General features: G+C 39.8%; 1 protein-coding gene across 1 annotated transcript; it reads left to right on the top strand.

Moving 5' to 3' along the window:
- The first annotated feature begins 5 nt into the window (after positions 1 to 5).
- Positions 6 to 7,098, top strand: MAIP1 (matrix AAA peptidase interacting protein 1). The gene is made up of 5 exons (XM_053947295.1): positions 6 to 332; positions 2,268 to 2,339; positions 4,118 to 4,244; positions 5,240 to 5,390; positions 6,681 to 7,098. The coding sequence occupies exons 1-5, from the start codon at positions 21 to 23 to the stop codon at positions 6,757 to 6,759; spliced, it is 741 nt and encodes a 246-aa protein (XP_053803270.1). The 5' UTR covers positions 6 to 20; the 3' UTR covers positions 6,760 to 7,098.
- The last annotated feature ends 6,647 nt before the right edge of the window (positions 7,099 to 13,745 follow it).

Raw genomic sequence — 13,745 nt, forward strand, 5'->3', positions numbered from 1 at the left:
CGGGGCCGGGCCGGGCCGTCATGGCGCTGCGCTGCGCGGCCCCGGGCCGTGTCCGCTGGCTGGCGCGGGCGCTGGCGGGCTCTGCCCGGCTCCTGCCGCCGGCCGCAGCCGCACCGGGCCCGCCGGGCCCCGCCCGGACCCGTCCGCCCCAGCTCAGCGCTCGGTTCGCCAGCAGCGCCGGATCTGGGACCGAGGGCCCTCAGCGGCGTGTCATGGTAGTGAGAATCACCAGCCCCTTCGCCTGGCTCCGCACCCGTTTCTACTACCTGCTCATCCGCCTCTACTTCGACCAGGAATTCAGCATCGAGGAGTTCACGCGGGGAGCCAAGCAGGTGAGCGGGCCTGGGGCCTCGAGGCGAGGAGAGCGGCCGGCCTGAGGGGGAACGTCCTGCTGCCCCTCCCCGGGGGCTGCCGATGCTTGTGGTTATTTTCATGGAATTATAGAACCGTTTAGGCTGGAGAAGACTTTGGAGATAGTCACAGAGTCACAGAACAGGTGAAGTAGGAATGGGCCACAGTGGGTCATTGCTCCATCCTGCTCCAGCAAGGTCTGGTCTCCTAGAGCACATGCCACTGGATCGTGTCCAGACGGGTCTAGGATATCTGCAGTGAGGGAGACTCCACAACCTCTGGGCAATCTGCTTCAGTGTTGGTCACACTCACAGTAAAGAAGTGTTTTCTTGTGTTCAGGCATCAGTTTCTGCCCTTGCAGAAACGTTTGTCCTCTTGTCCTGTTCCCTCTTGTCCTGTTGGCACCACCGAGCAGAACCTGGTCCAGACTTGTGGCACTACCCCTCTTTAAATATTTGTACACTTTCATGAGGTCTCTCTCAGCCATGTCTTCTTGAGGCTCAACAAGTCCCATAAGCTTTTCCTGTAGGAGAGATGCTCCAGTCCCCCAGTCCTTGCTGCTGGACCCACTCCAGGAGCTCCGTGTCTGTGTTGTACATTGAGTCCAATGTGTCACCAAACACTTCATCAACCAGCTTCTGGCATCAGTGCCATGTTCAGTCTTTTCTTAAGCACCTCCAGGGATGACAACTCCGCCACCTCCCTGGGCAGCTCATTTCAATGTTTGACAGCCCTTTCCATGAAGAAATTTCTCCTGATGTTATTATGTGTGGACATCATAGCATGAATGTGCTCCTATAAAATACATGGAGTTCTTCACTGCTGGCTCCAAGCACCACACTTCTAGGCAAATTATATAAGTAGTGCTGTGCTTTCCTTCAGGAATTTCTTGTTTTCCCAGATTCCACAATTGAAGTGAACCGGTTAAGCCATCCCCCAAAGGTAGCATGAAGGAAGGTGCTTCCAAATGTTACAGAGACTTTAGGGAGAAGTGTATCTCTTCTTAGCAGGTTTTCCTGAAATGATCAAGCTTAGACAGGCATAGAGATGGTATATATATATTTATTTCTCCAAATTTATGATCCCAGTAAGCTTTGTCAATAGAATGTGTCAGAGAGGTAAGTATCTCAAAGCTAGTTGTATGAAAATTATAGAGTTATCTGTTGGGAAACTTTTTATTATTATGTTTACTTTTAACAAAAAAAAAAAAAAAAAACAGCTCAAAGCATCACATCAGGAGACAGAATGTTAAAATGATTAGGATCAGTTGAAGAGAGGAAAAAACCCACAACCTAACAACAAATAATATGACACATGTAGAACCACCTGTTTTACCTTGGCCTGTTTTTCTGAGGTTGTGTTTGTTTGTTTTTACTTGGTGTAGAGTCCTAAATACACTGTCCTTCACAAGTGCACTGCTTGAATATGTAGAGGCACAGTTGTATGTAAACATGCCTGCAAAAATGAGAGGAGAAAGGAGAGTTGAGCTTCTTGAAGTCTAGAGACTAAACCAGATTTCTAAAGAAAGTTTGTAAATTGCAGCATCAGTTTTGGCTGAAACAAGAAGAGTTGGAAAAGAGGGCAGGGGAACAAAATATCTACAGGGAAAGACACACTGAATTATCAAAATGAGTAAAAGCAACATACAAAATACTGCAAAGTTTTTTTTTCTTTTGTAAACTATGACTTCACCTATTGGAAGCTTTGATGTTTTAAATAAGAGATTGAAAAGAAATCATATGTTTTTATCAATTCTTGAAATCACTCTTGTAATGCTGGAGAGATTACATTTCAATGGTGATACCCTCTGCAACTATTGAAATCTTAAATCATGGAATATTTATACTTATGGATTTGTCTGAAAAATAAGCCAAAGTGTTCATGTGTGGCTTTTTGTTTCTGTTTTATTTTGGTAGGCCTTTTCTGTTGTTTCAAAGCTGCTGTCTCAGCGTAAACTTGACCTGCTGGAAGAACTTGTATCAGCAGAGGTAAATGCTTTCCATCTCCTATTCTAGCAGTTGATTGTCTGTTAAAAAGTAACATGGATGCATTCAGCCTGTCATAATCTATGAGTTGCCAGTTGGTTTAATTTGGGAAAAACAGCATAATGCGACATAAGGTGGGCAATTTCTTGTCCTACAGCTTTTTTATGTTTAATTTCAAGGCATAAAACTTAATTTGAAGTTACTGTATTTAAAACAAAATAAAATATATTTTGGCTGTTGAACATAAGGACCAAAGGCCAGAAAGATTGCTGGTGTACCAGGAAGGATGGAAAGGCAGCAGGCTCTGGATGGCAGGTGGAATTGTGTGTCTCTAGGTGTAGGCAGGTGGCTGAAGCTGACTCAGTCTGTGCATCAGAATTCATGTGAAGAAAGAAACTGGTTTTGTGCTCATCCCTGCTGCACTGATACATTCCCACCCCAATCAGATCATACAGCTGATTATAGCTGGTTTTGGCTGGAAGGCCTCAGTCTTGTGTCATGTTCTCAGGGATATGACTGACCTGGTTAAACATCAGTGCTGTGTTTTCTGTGTTTTTATGAATTTTTAATTGCTGAAGTTGTCTTGGCCTTCCCAGGGCATGGAGGTAACAGATGCATCAGAGTCAAGTGGAGGAGACACTCCAGGTCTCTGCCTTGTTACAGGATGTCAGCATGGCCTGTCCTATTGCCACCTATGCCTTTGCAGCAAAAACTCTGGTGCTGTTCTAGTGCATCCCCTCTGAACAGTCTTGCCTCCTCTCTCTGAACAGAGATAGCAATAAACGTGAGTTTGTTTCTTGCAGTTGTTCTGAAAGGGCATCTCCTCTACTTCCTCTTGAAAGAACTTGCTCTGGTCCCTGTCAATTTTTCAGGTTTACATTGATGCAGAGATTTCATGTGAGCCAAGGATGTAGTAGATGAGGCTGTGATCCCACACTACTTTGTCATTTTTTTGGCCAGTGAATTTTGTACCTGCAAAATTACTAGAAACCAATGTCTCCTTATGAAGATTGCCTCTTGCTTCCATGTAACCTCTGCATTTGTTTGTTGCTCAAAAATAGTAGATCAAGTTAGGGTAAAAAATGAGTATTAGTTAAAAATAAGTTCTTTAGTTTCATCCTTTCTTGTGACTTGACTTTCTCATGTGGTGTTTGGGATGCTACCTCTGCAGTTTTTGCACCCCACCATTTTCTACTTAACACAGCTGTGTGGATCATAGGACACTTAGATAATATGGATGTGTGTCATAAGGACATTAATTACCAGGGGAACAATTTTCAGTCAATTCTGATTTGCAAGTGTTTAAACTTTTTCTAAATGGAGTGTGGATCACAAAATGGCAAAGATAAACTCATTGGTAATTAAACTGATTTTCAAAGAAATTTGTGAGAGATGGCTAAAAGATACTGAATCAAAAGCTTAGGAACCTGCACATAGAGAGAATTCAGCAGTGAGAAGGCAGAGTGTGATTGTGGGAGCAAGCTCCACTGGGCTGTTCTGGGCTGATATGGCTTGTGTTGCTGCTGCTGTTTTGACAGTACCTTTTCTAAACATTCTTTAAGATACTTGGTTTTCATTTGTTTTGAGCAGTAAGGACCTTCTTCAATGTTGCTGAATTAGGGTTTAGGAATGCCCAAACTTCCTAGTGCTTTTTCACTTTAGCTGTTACATGTGTTAGACAAATGTTTTAGCAATACAGCTCATTTTATTGACTGCAGTAGAAATAGATTGTTACTTAAATTTCCTAATGAAAAACTAAGTGACAGTTTTTCTGAATTTAGGTACTTCAGGTGCTGAAGGAAAAGATTTCTTTGCTCCCTGACAGCCACAGGGATGCTTTAGCAGCTGACATTGATGCAATCATGTACACAACAGAAGGAGATGTTCGCATTTACTATGATGATGATGGTATGTTTAGAATCCTAAAACATTTCAGCAATGAGCAGTCTTATTTCCTGGGTTTGCTACTAAACACACATTTTCCATGCAGATGTGGTTTTGAGTACTGTTTCTCATTCCTTGTTTCTCAGTTTGTAATTCTTCCATATAAAATTTCTTGATTTCCTTTTAAATTAGAGACGGACATTATTGTTAATACATCATGGTACTGTTTTGACTTCTGTTTGGGTTTTGCTTATTCCTCTTCTTTTGTACAGAATTCTATGTTATTAGTCCTCAGCTATGTGAAACCACTCAAAAACAATTATTCTACTATATGCTAAAAGCTGTTTGCTTCAACAATGAAAATGCATCTTACAAGAATAGTGAAGGCTGGTAATGAAGTAAATTTTGCTGGTTTATACTTTCTGTCATGAAATACACTTTGTTCTAGGACTACTTGATTGGTTTGGGTTTTTTTTTTTAAGCTAGTGCTGAGCTCAAGCAAGGTTTTCTTTTGGTTGGATACTAGCATTGTGTGCTCTGTTCACTGTCAGACACAGTGGAGATGATATGTGGGTCTAACCCTGGGTCTTCAGTTGAGCATTTCAAGTTGTCAGACCCAGTAAGCATTTTTCCTGGTTTGGGAAATACGAATCTTTTTTTTCTCCTCTTAGATTGCTCCCATGTTTGAACTACTCTGCAGCATTTGTTGTATCAGTAGTTACCTTTGGAATTTGTGAGAACCAACTTTTTTATACAGTTTCATTATGTACACTGTCACACCACGCTCATGATAAAACACATATTTTTTTACAAAGTGTATTTTTATTACTGCTAGACAGCATGAGTATGGCATAGAATAGCTTTATCAGTCATTCTATCCTATATTCTTTATGGATGAAGTCAGCTGTCCTTCCAGGGTCTCACTAGAATATATGCTAGGTAGCAAATAGGAGTATTTGACCAATGAGAAACATGAGATCTAACTTAGATCTAACTAAGTTTTGATTTATTTCCAACAGGAAGAAAGTTTGTTAGCATCCTGATGTGCTTCTGGTATCTAAATGGTGCTAATCTACCTGACGAAGTACCAGGTGAAGCCAAAGTCTTCCAGATTGTGTTTGGAGATGAAAACACAAAAGAAAAGAAACATCTTTTAACAGCAAACTACGAGTAAGACTGTTTGTCCCTTTCTTTTCTCATGTTCATGAGGTACCTGTGGGGTAGGCAGTTCTGCAAGCACTCTCACTGTGCCACTGCAGAACCCAGTGTTTTTAATTTACCTTGATTCTAATCTAAGTTATTTCTCATCCTGCTTTCCAGTTTTGATTTTAGGGCCAAATTTTTTAAATACCCCTAACGTCATTATGTTATTTCCTTGCTTCTGAGTTGGTATTAATGGGAACTCTTCCTCTGTAAGGAAGAATAGTATTTGGAGAACTGAATGAGGTTTCTGATCCTCAAAGTACTCATTAGGAAGATAGATTTTCATAGGAATGCTTATAAATAATGTCTGTGTTGGTGTACTGATGTCAGAGCAGTGCAAAAAATATCTACACAGTTGGCACAATGTATTGAAAATAAGTTTCTCAGAAGCTGGAAGAAGTGAGGATTTTTGTGTGATAAATGTGGTTTGATCAAGGATTTCTACACCCACATTTGAAATGGAAAATATGGAGTCTAGGTGATGAGGAGCTCTGAAACAAAGGTAACACTCATGAGTAGACCAGTACTTCCTGTCTGGATAGATTGTTGTGGATCCATCCCTTAGCTGAATTCAGCATCATCCTTAGAGTTGGAAGCTTCTAAGGTTCCATTAACCTTGAGAGCCTTCCTTTAAAGCCTAAATATCTTCCCAATCCCACTTTGCAGGAGTGGATTTGTGCATGATTGAAAATCAGTAATATTATACTGCTCTTGTCCATGTCATGCAGATTATTTGAGAACATGAGAATTCAGCTTGAAGCTCAGACTTGTCTTTAGATAGGGGAGACTCAGTCCTACTGTTAACTTGATCTTTGATGTAGTTCTGAAAAGACATTACATTTTCCTACTTCAGGAAAGAGGAAAAATTTCAAGTAAAATATGGAGCACATGATTTCCCTTCACTTATCATCCCATTGAATGAAACCCTTTTATTTACAGCTCAAGATCTTCTATAAAGCTTTATTCATATTCCTGCTGTGAAAACTGAGTGTTTTCTTGATATCAGAGTCTTTACAGTTGCTGCTTGATCCTGTCTGTGGGATCTGAACCAAAATACTCTGAAGTCAGTGCATTCTGTTTCTTACTATGGAAATAACTTTTATCTTCCATTTGGGGAATAAGCATTAAAAGTTTAAGTTGCTTTTACAGCAATAAGTTTGACGTAAAGTATTTCTTCATGACTCCTTGTCGTATTAGTAGCTCCTTAAGGTCAAGTAAATCTTAACAACTCTTCACTTATTATCTTTCCTTTTTCAGGTTCCAAAGGGAGTTTACAGAAGGAGCAAAACCAGACTGGACTATTACACGGATTGAACATCCAAGGCTATTAGAATAAATGCCTTCTTACAGCCTTTTTATGTACCACTGTAATTGTTTTGATGTAACAAATACCAGGCTTTTTTGGGTCTTTTTTTCCCTTCTGCCCTTTCCTCCAAAAGAGGGATGAATTTTCTATGTATGATTTCCATAAATTCTTTCTGAAGCTTGCACTGTGCTGCAGTGTTACAGCAAAGCCTTTTCCCTGGAACAGGCTGGTAGAAATTTAATTGGTTCCAGTGCTCATCCAAGGCATTTAGACAGCACAGTTTCATTCAGGCAGGTGCAATGGATATGTCAATTTCTTACATTCTGATGAGAAATGGTACTATTTGAAAATAAACAACACTTAAATGAGTGATGGCCCTTCTGAGTTACTTTCTTGTGTTTCTTTTTTTTTCCCTAGGGACTGTACAATATATAACTGAATAATATGCAAGATGAAATAGAGGTAGATGGACTTCTTAGCTTGTCTAGCCTCAGCAGTTCATTTTGAGGTAATCTTGCTTTTGAATACATTTGAGGTTAAGAAAGAGCTGCTATCAGTATTTGCTACAGGATTAGAGAAAGAAAAAGCTTTTAGCATTGCACTGGGAAAATGGCTCAAACAGATATATGTGTTTTGGAAAAGAAAAAAAAACTCATTCCTTTTAATTCAGTAATATATAGGCAATTCCAAGTTTAGAGAATTATGGAAGAAAAATCAGTTGAAAACATGAATTTAAAAGAGGACCTGACAGTGAAGTTAAATGAAGTCCTCTGTTTGAAATATGTGTTAAAGAAATTATCAAATCCTTACAATTAGATGTTGCAACTGAACAACTTCCTTATTGTCACTTGATCTCTGGTTTCTGGAACATGAGAATCCTGGTGTAAGTAGCTGGAGGCTTTTCTATGCAGATCAACAGGAGATCATAACAGGTGTCTTCATCCTCTATATCATCTTCAAATATAAAGCCAACCGTCTACCAAGGCATGTTGTAGACATTAGTGCACTGTTTTGAAAGTGTTAAGTGTAATTACTGTGATTCATAGTAATTGTAATTGAAGGTATAAATTAAATTTTCCATAGTTCAGCTCTTTTGATCCAATGACTTAATGAGAGGAATATCTAAAGCTTATCAACTAGTTGATAACACACTCTGCTGCAAAAGATGTGATTGTAAATTTACATGCACCATTTTATTCTTTTGAAGTTGTTTGTCGTGTGGGTTAGAGCCAAAGGGGCAGCAGTTAGAAGTTTGGGGTTTTTTTCCCCACTTCTGGTCTTCAATTAAAAACTTACCCGGACACTGCAAATCTCCAACAGACACAGAACTACACATGGATTTATTGCACCATAAATAAATCAGACAGGCATATAAATTACTAAGCTTGCTGTACTGGAAAATGGCATTCTCCCACACTGAATAAAACTGGTGTAATTAAACTGGATTTATAGACTCATACTGGCTTCAAAAGAAAAAACCACCCCACCCCAGAAAAATTCTCACAAACCAGCCCCAAACCCAACTTTTGATGGACAAATGTGGAAGGTTTGACTCATTTTACCTGCCATCCATAAATTCTCTGTCATAAATCTGATCATCATAGCAATTAATCAGACTGAAGTGATGGCCACTGAAGGGCATTTGTCATTTTATGGCATCCACATTTTCACTTGTGGAAATACTTTCTTCTGTGTCATTTGTTCAAACAAAACAAGAACTTCTAGTTTTTATGTTGCTATCCAAAAGTAGCAATAAGAAACTATTTTAGTTCCTTCAACCTAGTTCCTAGTGAATATATTTCTCTGTGCTATTGAGGTTGCCAGAAATTCTTATGGCAAAAAGGATGAGTAAATGGTTAATTTTACTTCATCTCAAATATGGGGAGAATATTATCTTGTAATTTGGGGATTTCCAATCCTGCCACTCAAATACCTTTCTCTAAAAATCCTAATGCTAACTTAAGTGTTACAGAATGTGAAAAAAAGAGCTAAAGGAAGTGTCTTACTAAAAACATCTTCCTGATTTGGGAATAATGATGCCCAACGGGTAACAGTAGAGCAGTGTGGGGATCTCTGTGTCATAGCTTGCTATTGCTCCCAGTTTCCCTTGCTGATCAGTCTCAGACATCACCTTGGAAATGACAGTGTGTAAGGATATGGGTGTGCTTAATTTCCCTTCCATTTCCTTGCCTGGTGTCCATTTCTGTTGCCTAATGCGTGGGGACAAGTACAATTTTAACTATGGTGTGCAGCCAATAAATTCCCATTACAAATGTTTGCAGTTTTAGCCTACAAATGTTTCCATTCAGACTCCATTAATTCTTGAAAACAATGTTACTAGGTTTGGTAGTGATTTTGGGGGTAAAATTCGTATCTCTATTAGCAACACTGATATGTCTGGTTCATTTTACACAGAGCAGTGAGATGACATTGTGTCTGGATTACAACAGGATACAGATTCAAAATTCCACACTCTTCTCCCCTCAGCAACATCCTGGTTCTTTAGGTCCACGTGGATTTGGGAAGCCTTAAGTTTTTATTTGTTTATCCAAAACTGTGATCATATTTAATAATTCCTGACAGGTGCCTGGCACAATTTCGATACATGTGCCTAAATCTTGACAAGCACTGATTAAATATGGCCAACAAGCCTCCCATTAATTCACACACCCAACTCACCAGTAGATGGCCTTGGTCACAAAGCTATTGTGGCTGGGAAGTAACTGATATTAATGAGAGTGTAAGTAGGGTAAAGGATAAAATGGTAGAAGCATTAAGTGCTATTTAAATAATTTAGATTTGTCTTACTAAAAAGTCTTTATATTTTTGCTGGCTTTCATCGTGAGTCAACGATAGTGTCTTGTGTTCTCTCTGCAGTGCCTGCCCATTTTAAAGTGGCAATTTCTCTGCATTCTTAATGTGGGAAAGGTGTGCTGTACATGTGAATTCACACAGGCACCTCTGTGTCTGACAGTAGCAAAGCTAAGTTTTAATGTTCACATTTTCAAATATGTTTATCATGTTGATTGTGATTCCTTTCCCTGCTGTCCCAGCATTGTCTGATTACTTCAAGGGACACATTCAAATTTCTCCAGTTTTTAAGGCATGTTCAAGCTTGACCTTATCATAACTTCAGGTTATATTTACTTAATTGTTTTGAGGTCTTATGTCTGGAAATCTGTTTAGTAGTAAAAGTCATACTGTTTATCACAGTAGTTATCATACTCCTTCAAAACTTCACAGCTCCCCTGCTTTTTTTTTTGTTTGTTGTATGGTTAAGCTTGATTTCTGCCCCACGTGCCCTATTGGCTGCAGGTGGGGGCTTTGAGATTCCTCACAGGCTGTAGTCACATGGTGGCTCACAGCTTACAGGAGATGGGATACAAGAGTGTGTAGTGCTTTTAGTTTCATTTCTCCCTCGTACATGGGTGTGCTAGCTGATCTCCAGGCACTGGACCACATGCAGACACAGGAAGAGGTATTTAGCTGTTAAAAAAGCAAGCATTGCCTACACAGCTGTGCCTTTGTTCTTCTAAAGGGAAAAGCACCTGGGGCAAATGCTGTTGCACAGTGAGTACTGACTACCCTAAGTCATAGGAGTTCCCCTCCTTGTCTTTTACCTTCATTTTCCATTGCTGCTGTGCCAGCCTTTTGTATTTTTATAGTATTGCCATAGGTTAGAAGTTGGGTAAGTCACTGTGAACTTGTACAGCACTGTTGAAAACACTTCCTTAATCACAATGCTTCTCTTAACATGTATTTTTTCTGATTTCAGTGGTGTGTGCTTTTCCTAATATAAAGTTCTCCTATTGAAGTAGTTCAGGGGAAACTGTTCTGCATTTTAATGAGAGCAGAATGCAACTTCTTAGCTGCCTTTGAAGTTACTCCACCCGAAATAGAGGGAAGCTAAAGTTAGACATGCTGTATTTTCTTGTGTGCCATTTCATCCCTCCTCTGCTGTCACAGAACAAGGAACTCTTCATAGTGAGCTCGGTACTGTAGTGCCAAGAGGCACTATGAGGGAAGGGAGCAGGACAGCAGAGAGAAGTGCAGAGGAGGTGGCATTTCACCAAGGATTCAGTCCTTTGCCTTAAGGACATGGGCTATTTGGAAACAAGTGCTGTCTTAAATGTTCCTCTAAATTATATTTTGCAGTTGTTAGTAACCTTTTGCATAAAAGGCTCTGCTTGTGTATGGGAAAGAAGTCTGACTTTTCAAGATTAGAGATAAGGTAGTAGTTGCAGAGTTGAGTTTGCAGAGATTTCCTAGTCTGACTGGGGAGCTGTGGGAGAAGCTACCCAGGTAAAGGTGGGGTACATCAGAGCAACTAAAGTTATGCTAGTTAGCAGCTGGCACATCCCTAGAAATTGGAGTGAAAAAGGAGAGGGGCAGGGAAATGCCTTAGTAATTCCTCTATTCTGAGCTTTCTGGAACTATTTGGCAGGTGCAGCAGCTGTAAGGTCAGTGCCATTTGCCAAGCCTGGAAGTGGTGCAATTTAAGTGGGTACCTTGTTCCAGCCTGTGGGCTGTCCCAGTGTTGGGTTCTGTGCTCGCTTTTGGTATTAATGCTGTTTGAGGACCTTCACATTGCTCATCTGCACTACAGCCAGACAAGGTCATTACTTGTAATGTTATTTCTTTGTAATGTGTATTTCATTGCATAAACTGAGAATATATTAATATAAATTATTCTTTGCATAATATTTTTAAAAATACTTTCAAATGGAACAGGATTGACAGATTGCAATATAAAGTTTGATAGACAGATTGCAAACAAGCTAGTGAAAGTGAATTTTTGTAGTCCAGAGCTCATGTCATGCATGCCATTGACCATTGACTAGGTGAACATCTAATCACTACTGGTGTGATTGGGATAAAAATTGTCATGAAGAGGTCATTGGAATCTGATTGAAATCTCGTATTCTGAATTTTCAAAGTACATATATTATTAATGTTTGTAATCAGCATAGTGAAGTACTTTGTCCTTTTTAATTATCAATGGGGTCACTGTCACTTAGGCCTACCTCAGGCTCAGCTCCCTATAACAGAACCTTCTGAGCTGTTAGCCTGTTTCCTACATTTTTGTCATTAGTGTCGTTAAGTCACTTTTTTTTTCCTGGGGTAAGATATTTTTCATAGGGTAGAACAATAGAGAGGTTGCTGATCCTCTGGGTGCAGTGTGCCTTGCTTGTTGGTGTAGGAATCCTGTCTGGTCTTCTGCTGAGATGTGCTCTTGGAAGGCATCATTGCTGCTGTTGTGAAGCAGTCTCTGCCTATGAAAGCACTGTGCAAACCCAGTGGTGTGAGAATTAAACTGTGTGATTTCCATCTTGCCATAAGGTTCCAACCCTCCATCTGAGAAGGTAATAAGGCATTTGTACCAATACTTGTAAAGATGGCTTGAATTGTAAACTTACTTTGTATATACTTAAAAGTTTCAGAAGGAAATCTACAGATCAGATGTTAAGTCTGAATTTGTATCAGCTGCATTAAGACAGTAATTATAATAAAATCTTAGCATAATTTCTGCTGTAAGGGAGGGCTTTTGCCTTTGTTCATGTTGTTCTGTGGTGGTTTTTGTTTGTATTTTGTTTTTTATTCTCTCCTAAACACCAGCAGTTAGTCAAGGCTGGGGAAAGTGTTCATTATGTACGGCACAGCATAGACATCTAAGGGAAAATTAGATTTTTACATACTGCATGTTCTACTTTAAGATTCTGTGTTAGAAAGAAGTGGGGAAAGAATGCCAAATTGGTAACATTGACTGACTTTCTCTGCAGTGGAGGCAGTTGTTTCCTGATGGAATCACTTGCATATGGTTTTGCCCAGTTTTCTGCCAGTGCAGCTTGTGCGGCAGGGTCTCCTGCAGTGTACAATTTAATCTCTTGTTTTCATTTCACTGAAGTGTATGGGTTTCAGCAGGGCTAGCTGGGTGAAAGTTAGTGCCTGCATTATACTGGAGATCTGCTTAAGTGATCTAATGGTTCCTCCTGGCAAAGTCTGTGAAATTATAATAGCAGAAATAGAGAGAGGAAGGGGATCAAAGGTGGGTGGTAATGCAGGATTCATATAAAAGGGAAGCTCTATGTATTCTATCTCTAGAGCAGAAGCTGAAGCAGCCCTGAAATGAAAGTAGGTTTAGAAAACCTGAGAAAAATAAATTGTGAGAAGGTTGGTGTTCTTACTGGAGTTTGTTCTCTCAGATAAAAGGCTAGAGAACTCCCTCGTACCTGAGGCAAGGAGAATTTCTTTTAGGATTCTGGGGTGGTGTCCTAGGTATCAGGAAGAAGCAAATTATAGAGGATTTATAGTGACTTGCCTCAGGTGTGAGAAAGGTCTTTGGAGCACTTTATAAAATGAAGACATATGTGCTGAAATCTTCACTCGCAAAAAACAGGGATTACTTCTCTCCAGCAGTAGTCACTGCCTTCTCATGAGACTGTCTGATACATTTGGTCTGCAGTCAAATGGCCTTTGTGACTTTATTTACTGACACACAATCCTCTTCTTTCCTTGCACATCTAGCAGTGGATATTTGAGATGAGCTGCTGACACTCATTCACAGATGCACTAATCCCATTGCAGTCTCAGAATCAGTTGATTGTTTTTTCTCAAAAAATCTCAGTATTTCTAACAGCCTAACCAGAGCTGAGCATGCTGCTGCAGATGAGCCCACAGTATTATCCAGTGTGTTGGAATAGTTTCCTCTAATTTCATATTTAAGAATTCTCAAATTTAGTTTGCAGGATCTTGTTTCTTCTGTTAAGCATAGTAGCAGAGTACTTCAGATTTCTCCCCAGCTTTATTTCTGACCCTGTGTGTGACCAGTAGGGATTTCTTTCCTTGTTTAACTGGGGTTCTTTTGTCCAGTCACACATTACCACCATAGATTTGTTCTCCCCTTGTTTTTAATCTTGTGCATTCCTACTCTTTTTACTATATTCAGCATACTCTCCTTTCTTTCTTGTCCCTTTTGCTTCTTTATAGTGCATTAAGTGATTATTTCTTTCATCTTG

This window comes from Vidua chalybeata, chromosome 7 (genome assembly GCF_026979565.1).
Source record: "Vidua chalybeata isolate OUT-0048 chromosome 7, bVidCha1 merged haplotype, whole genome shotgun sequence".
Lineage (NCBI taxonomy): Eukaryota > Metazoa > Chordata > Aves > Passeriformes > Viduidae > Vidua > Vidua chalybeata.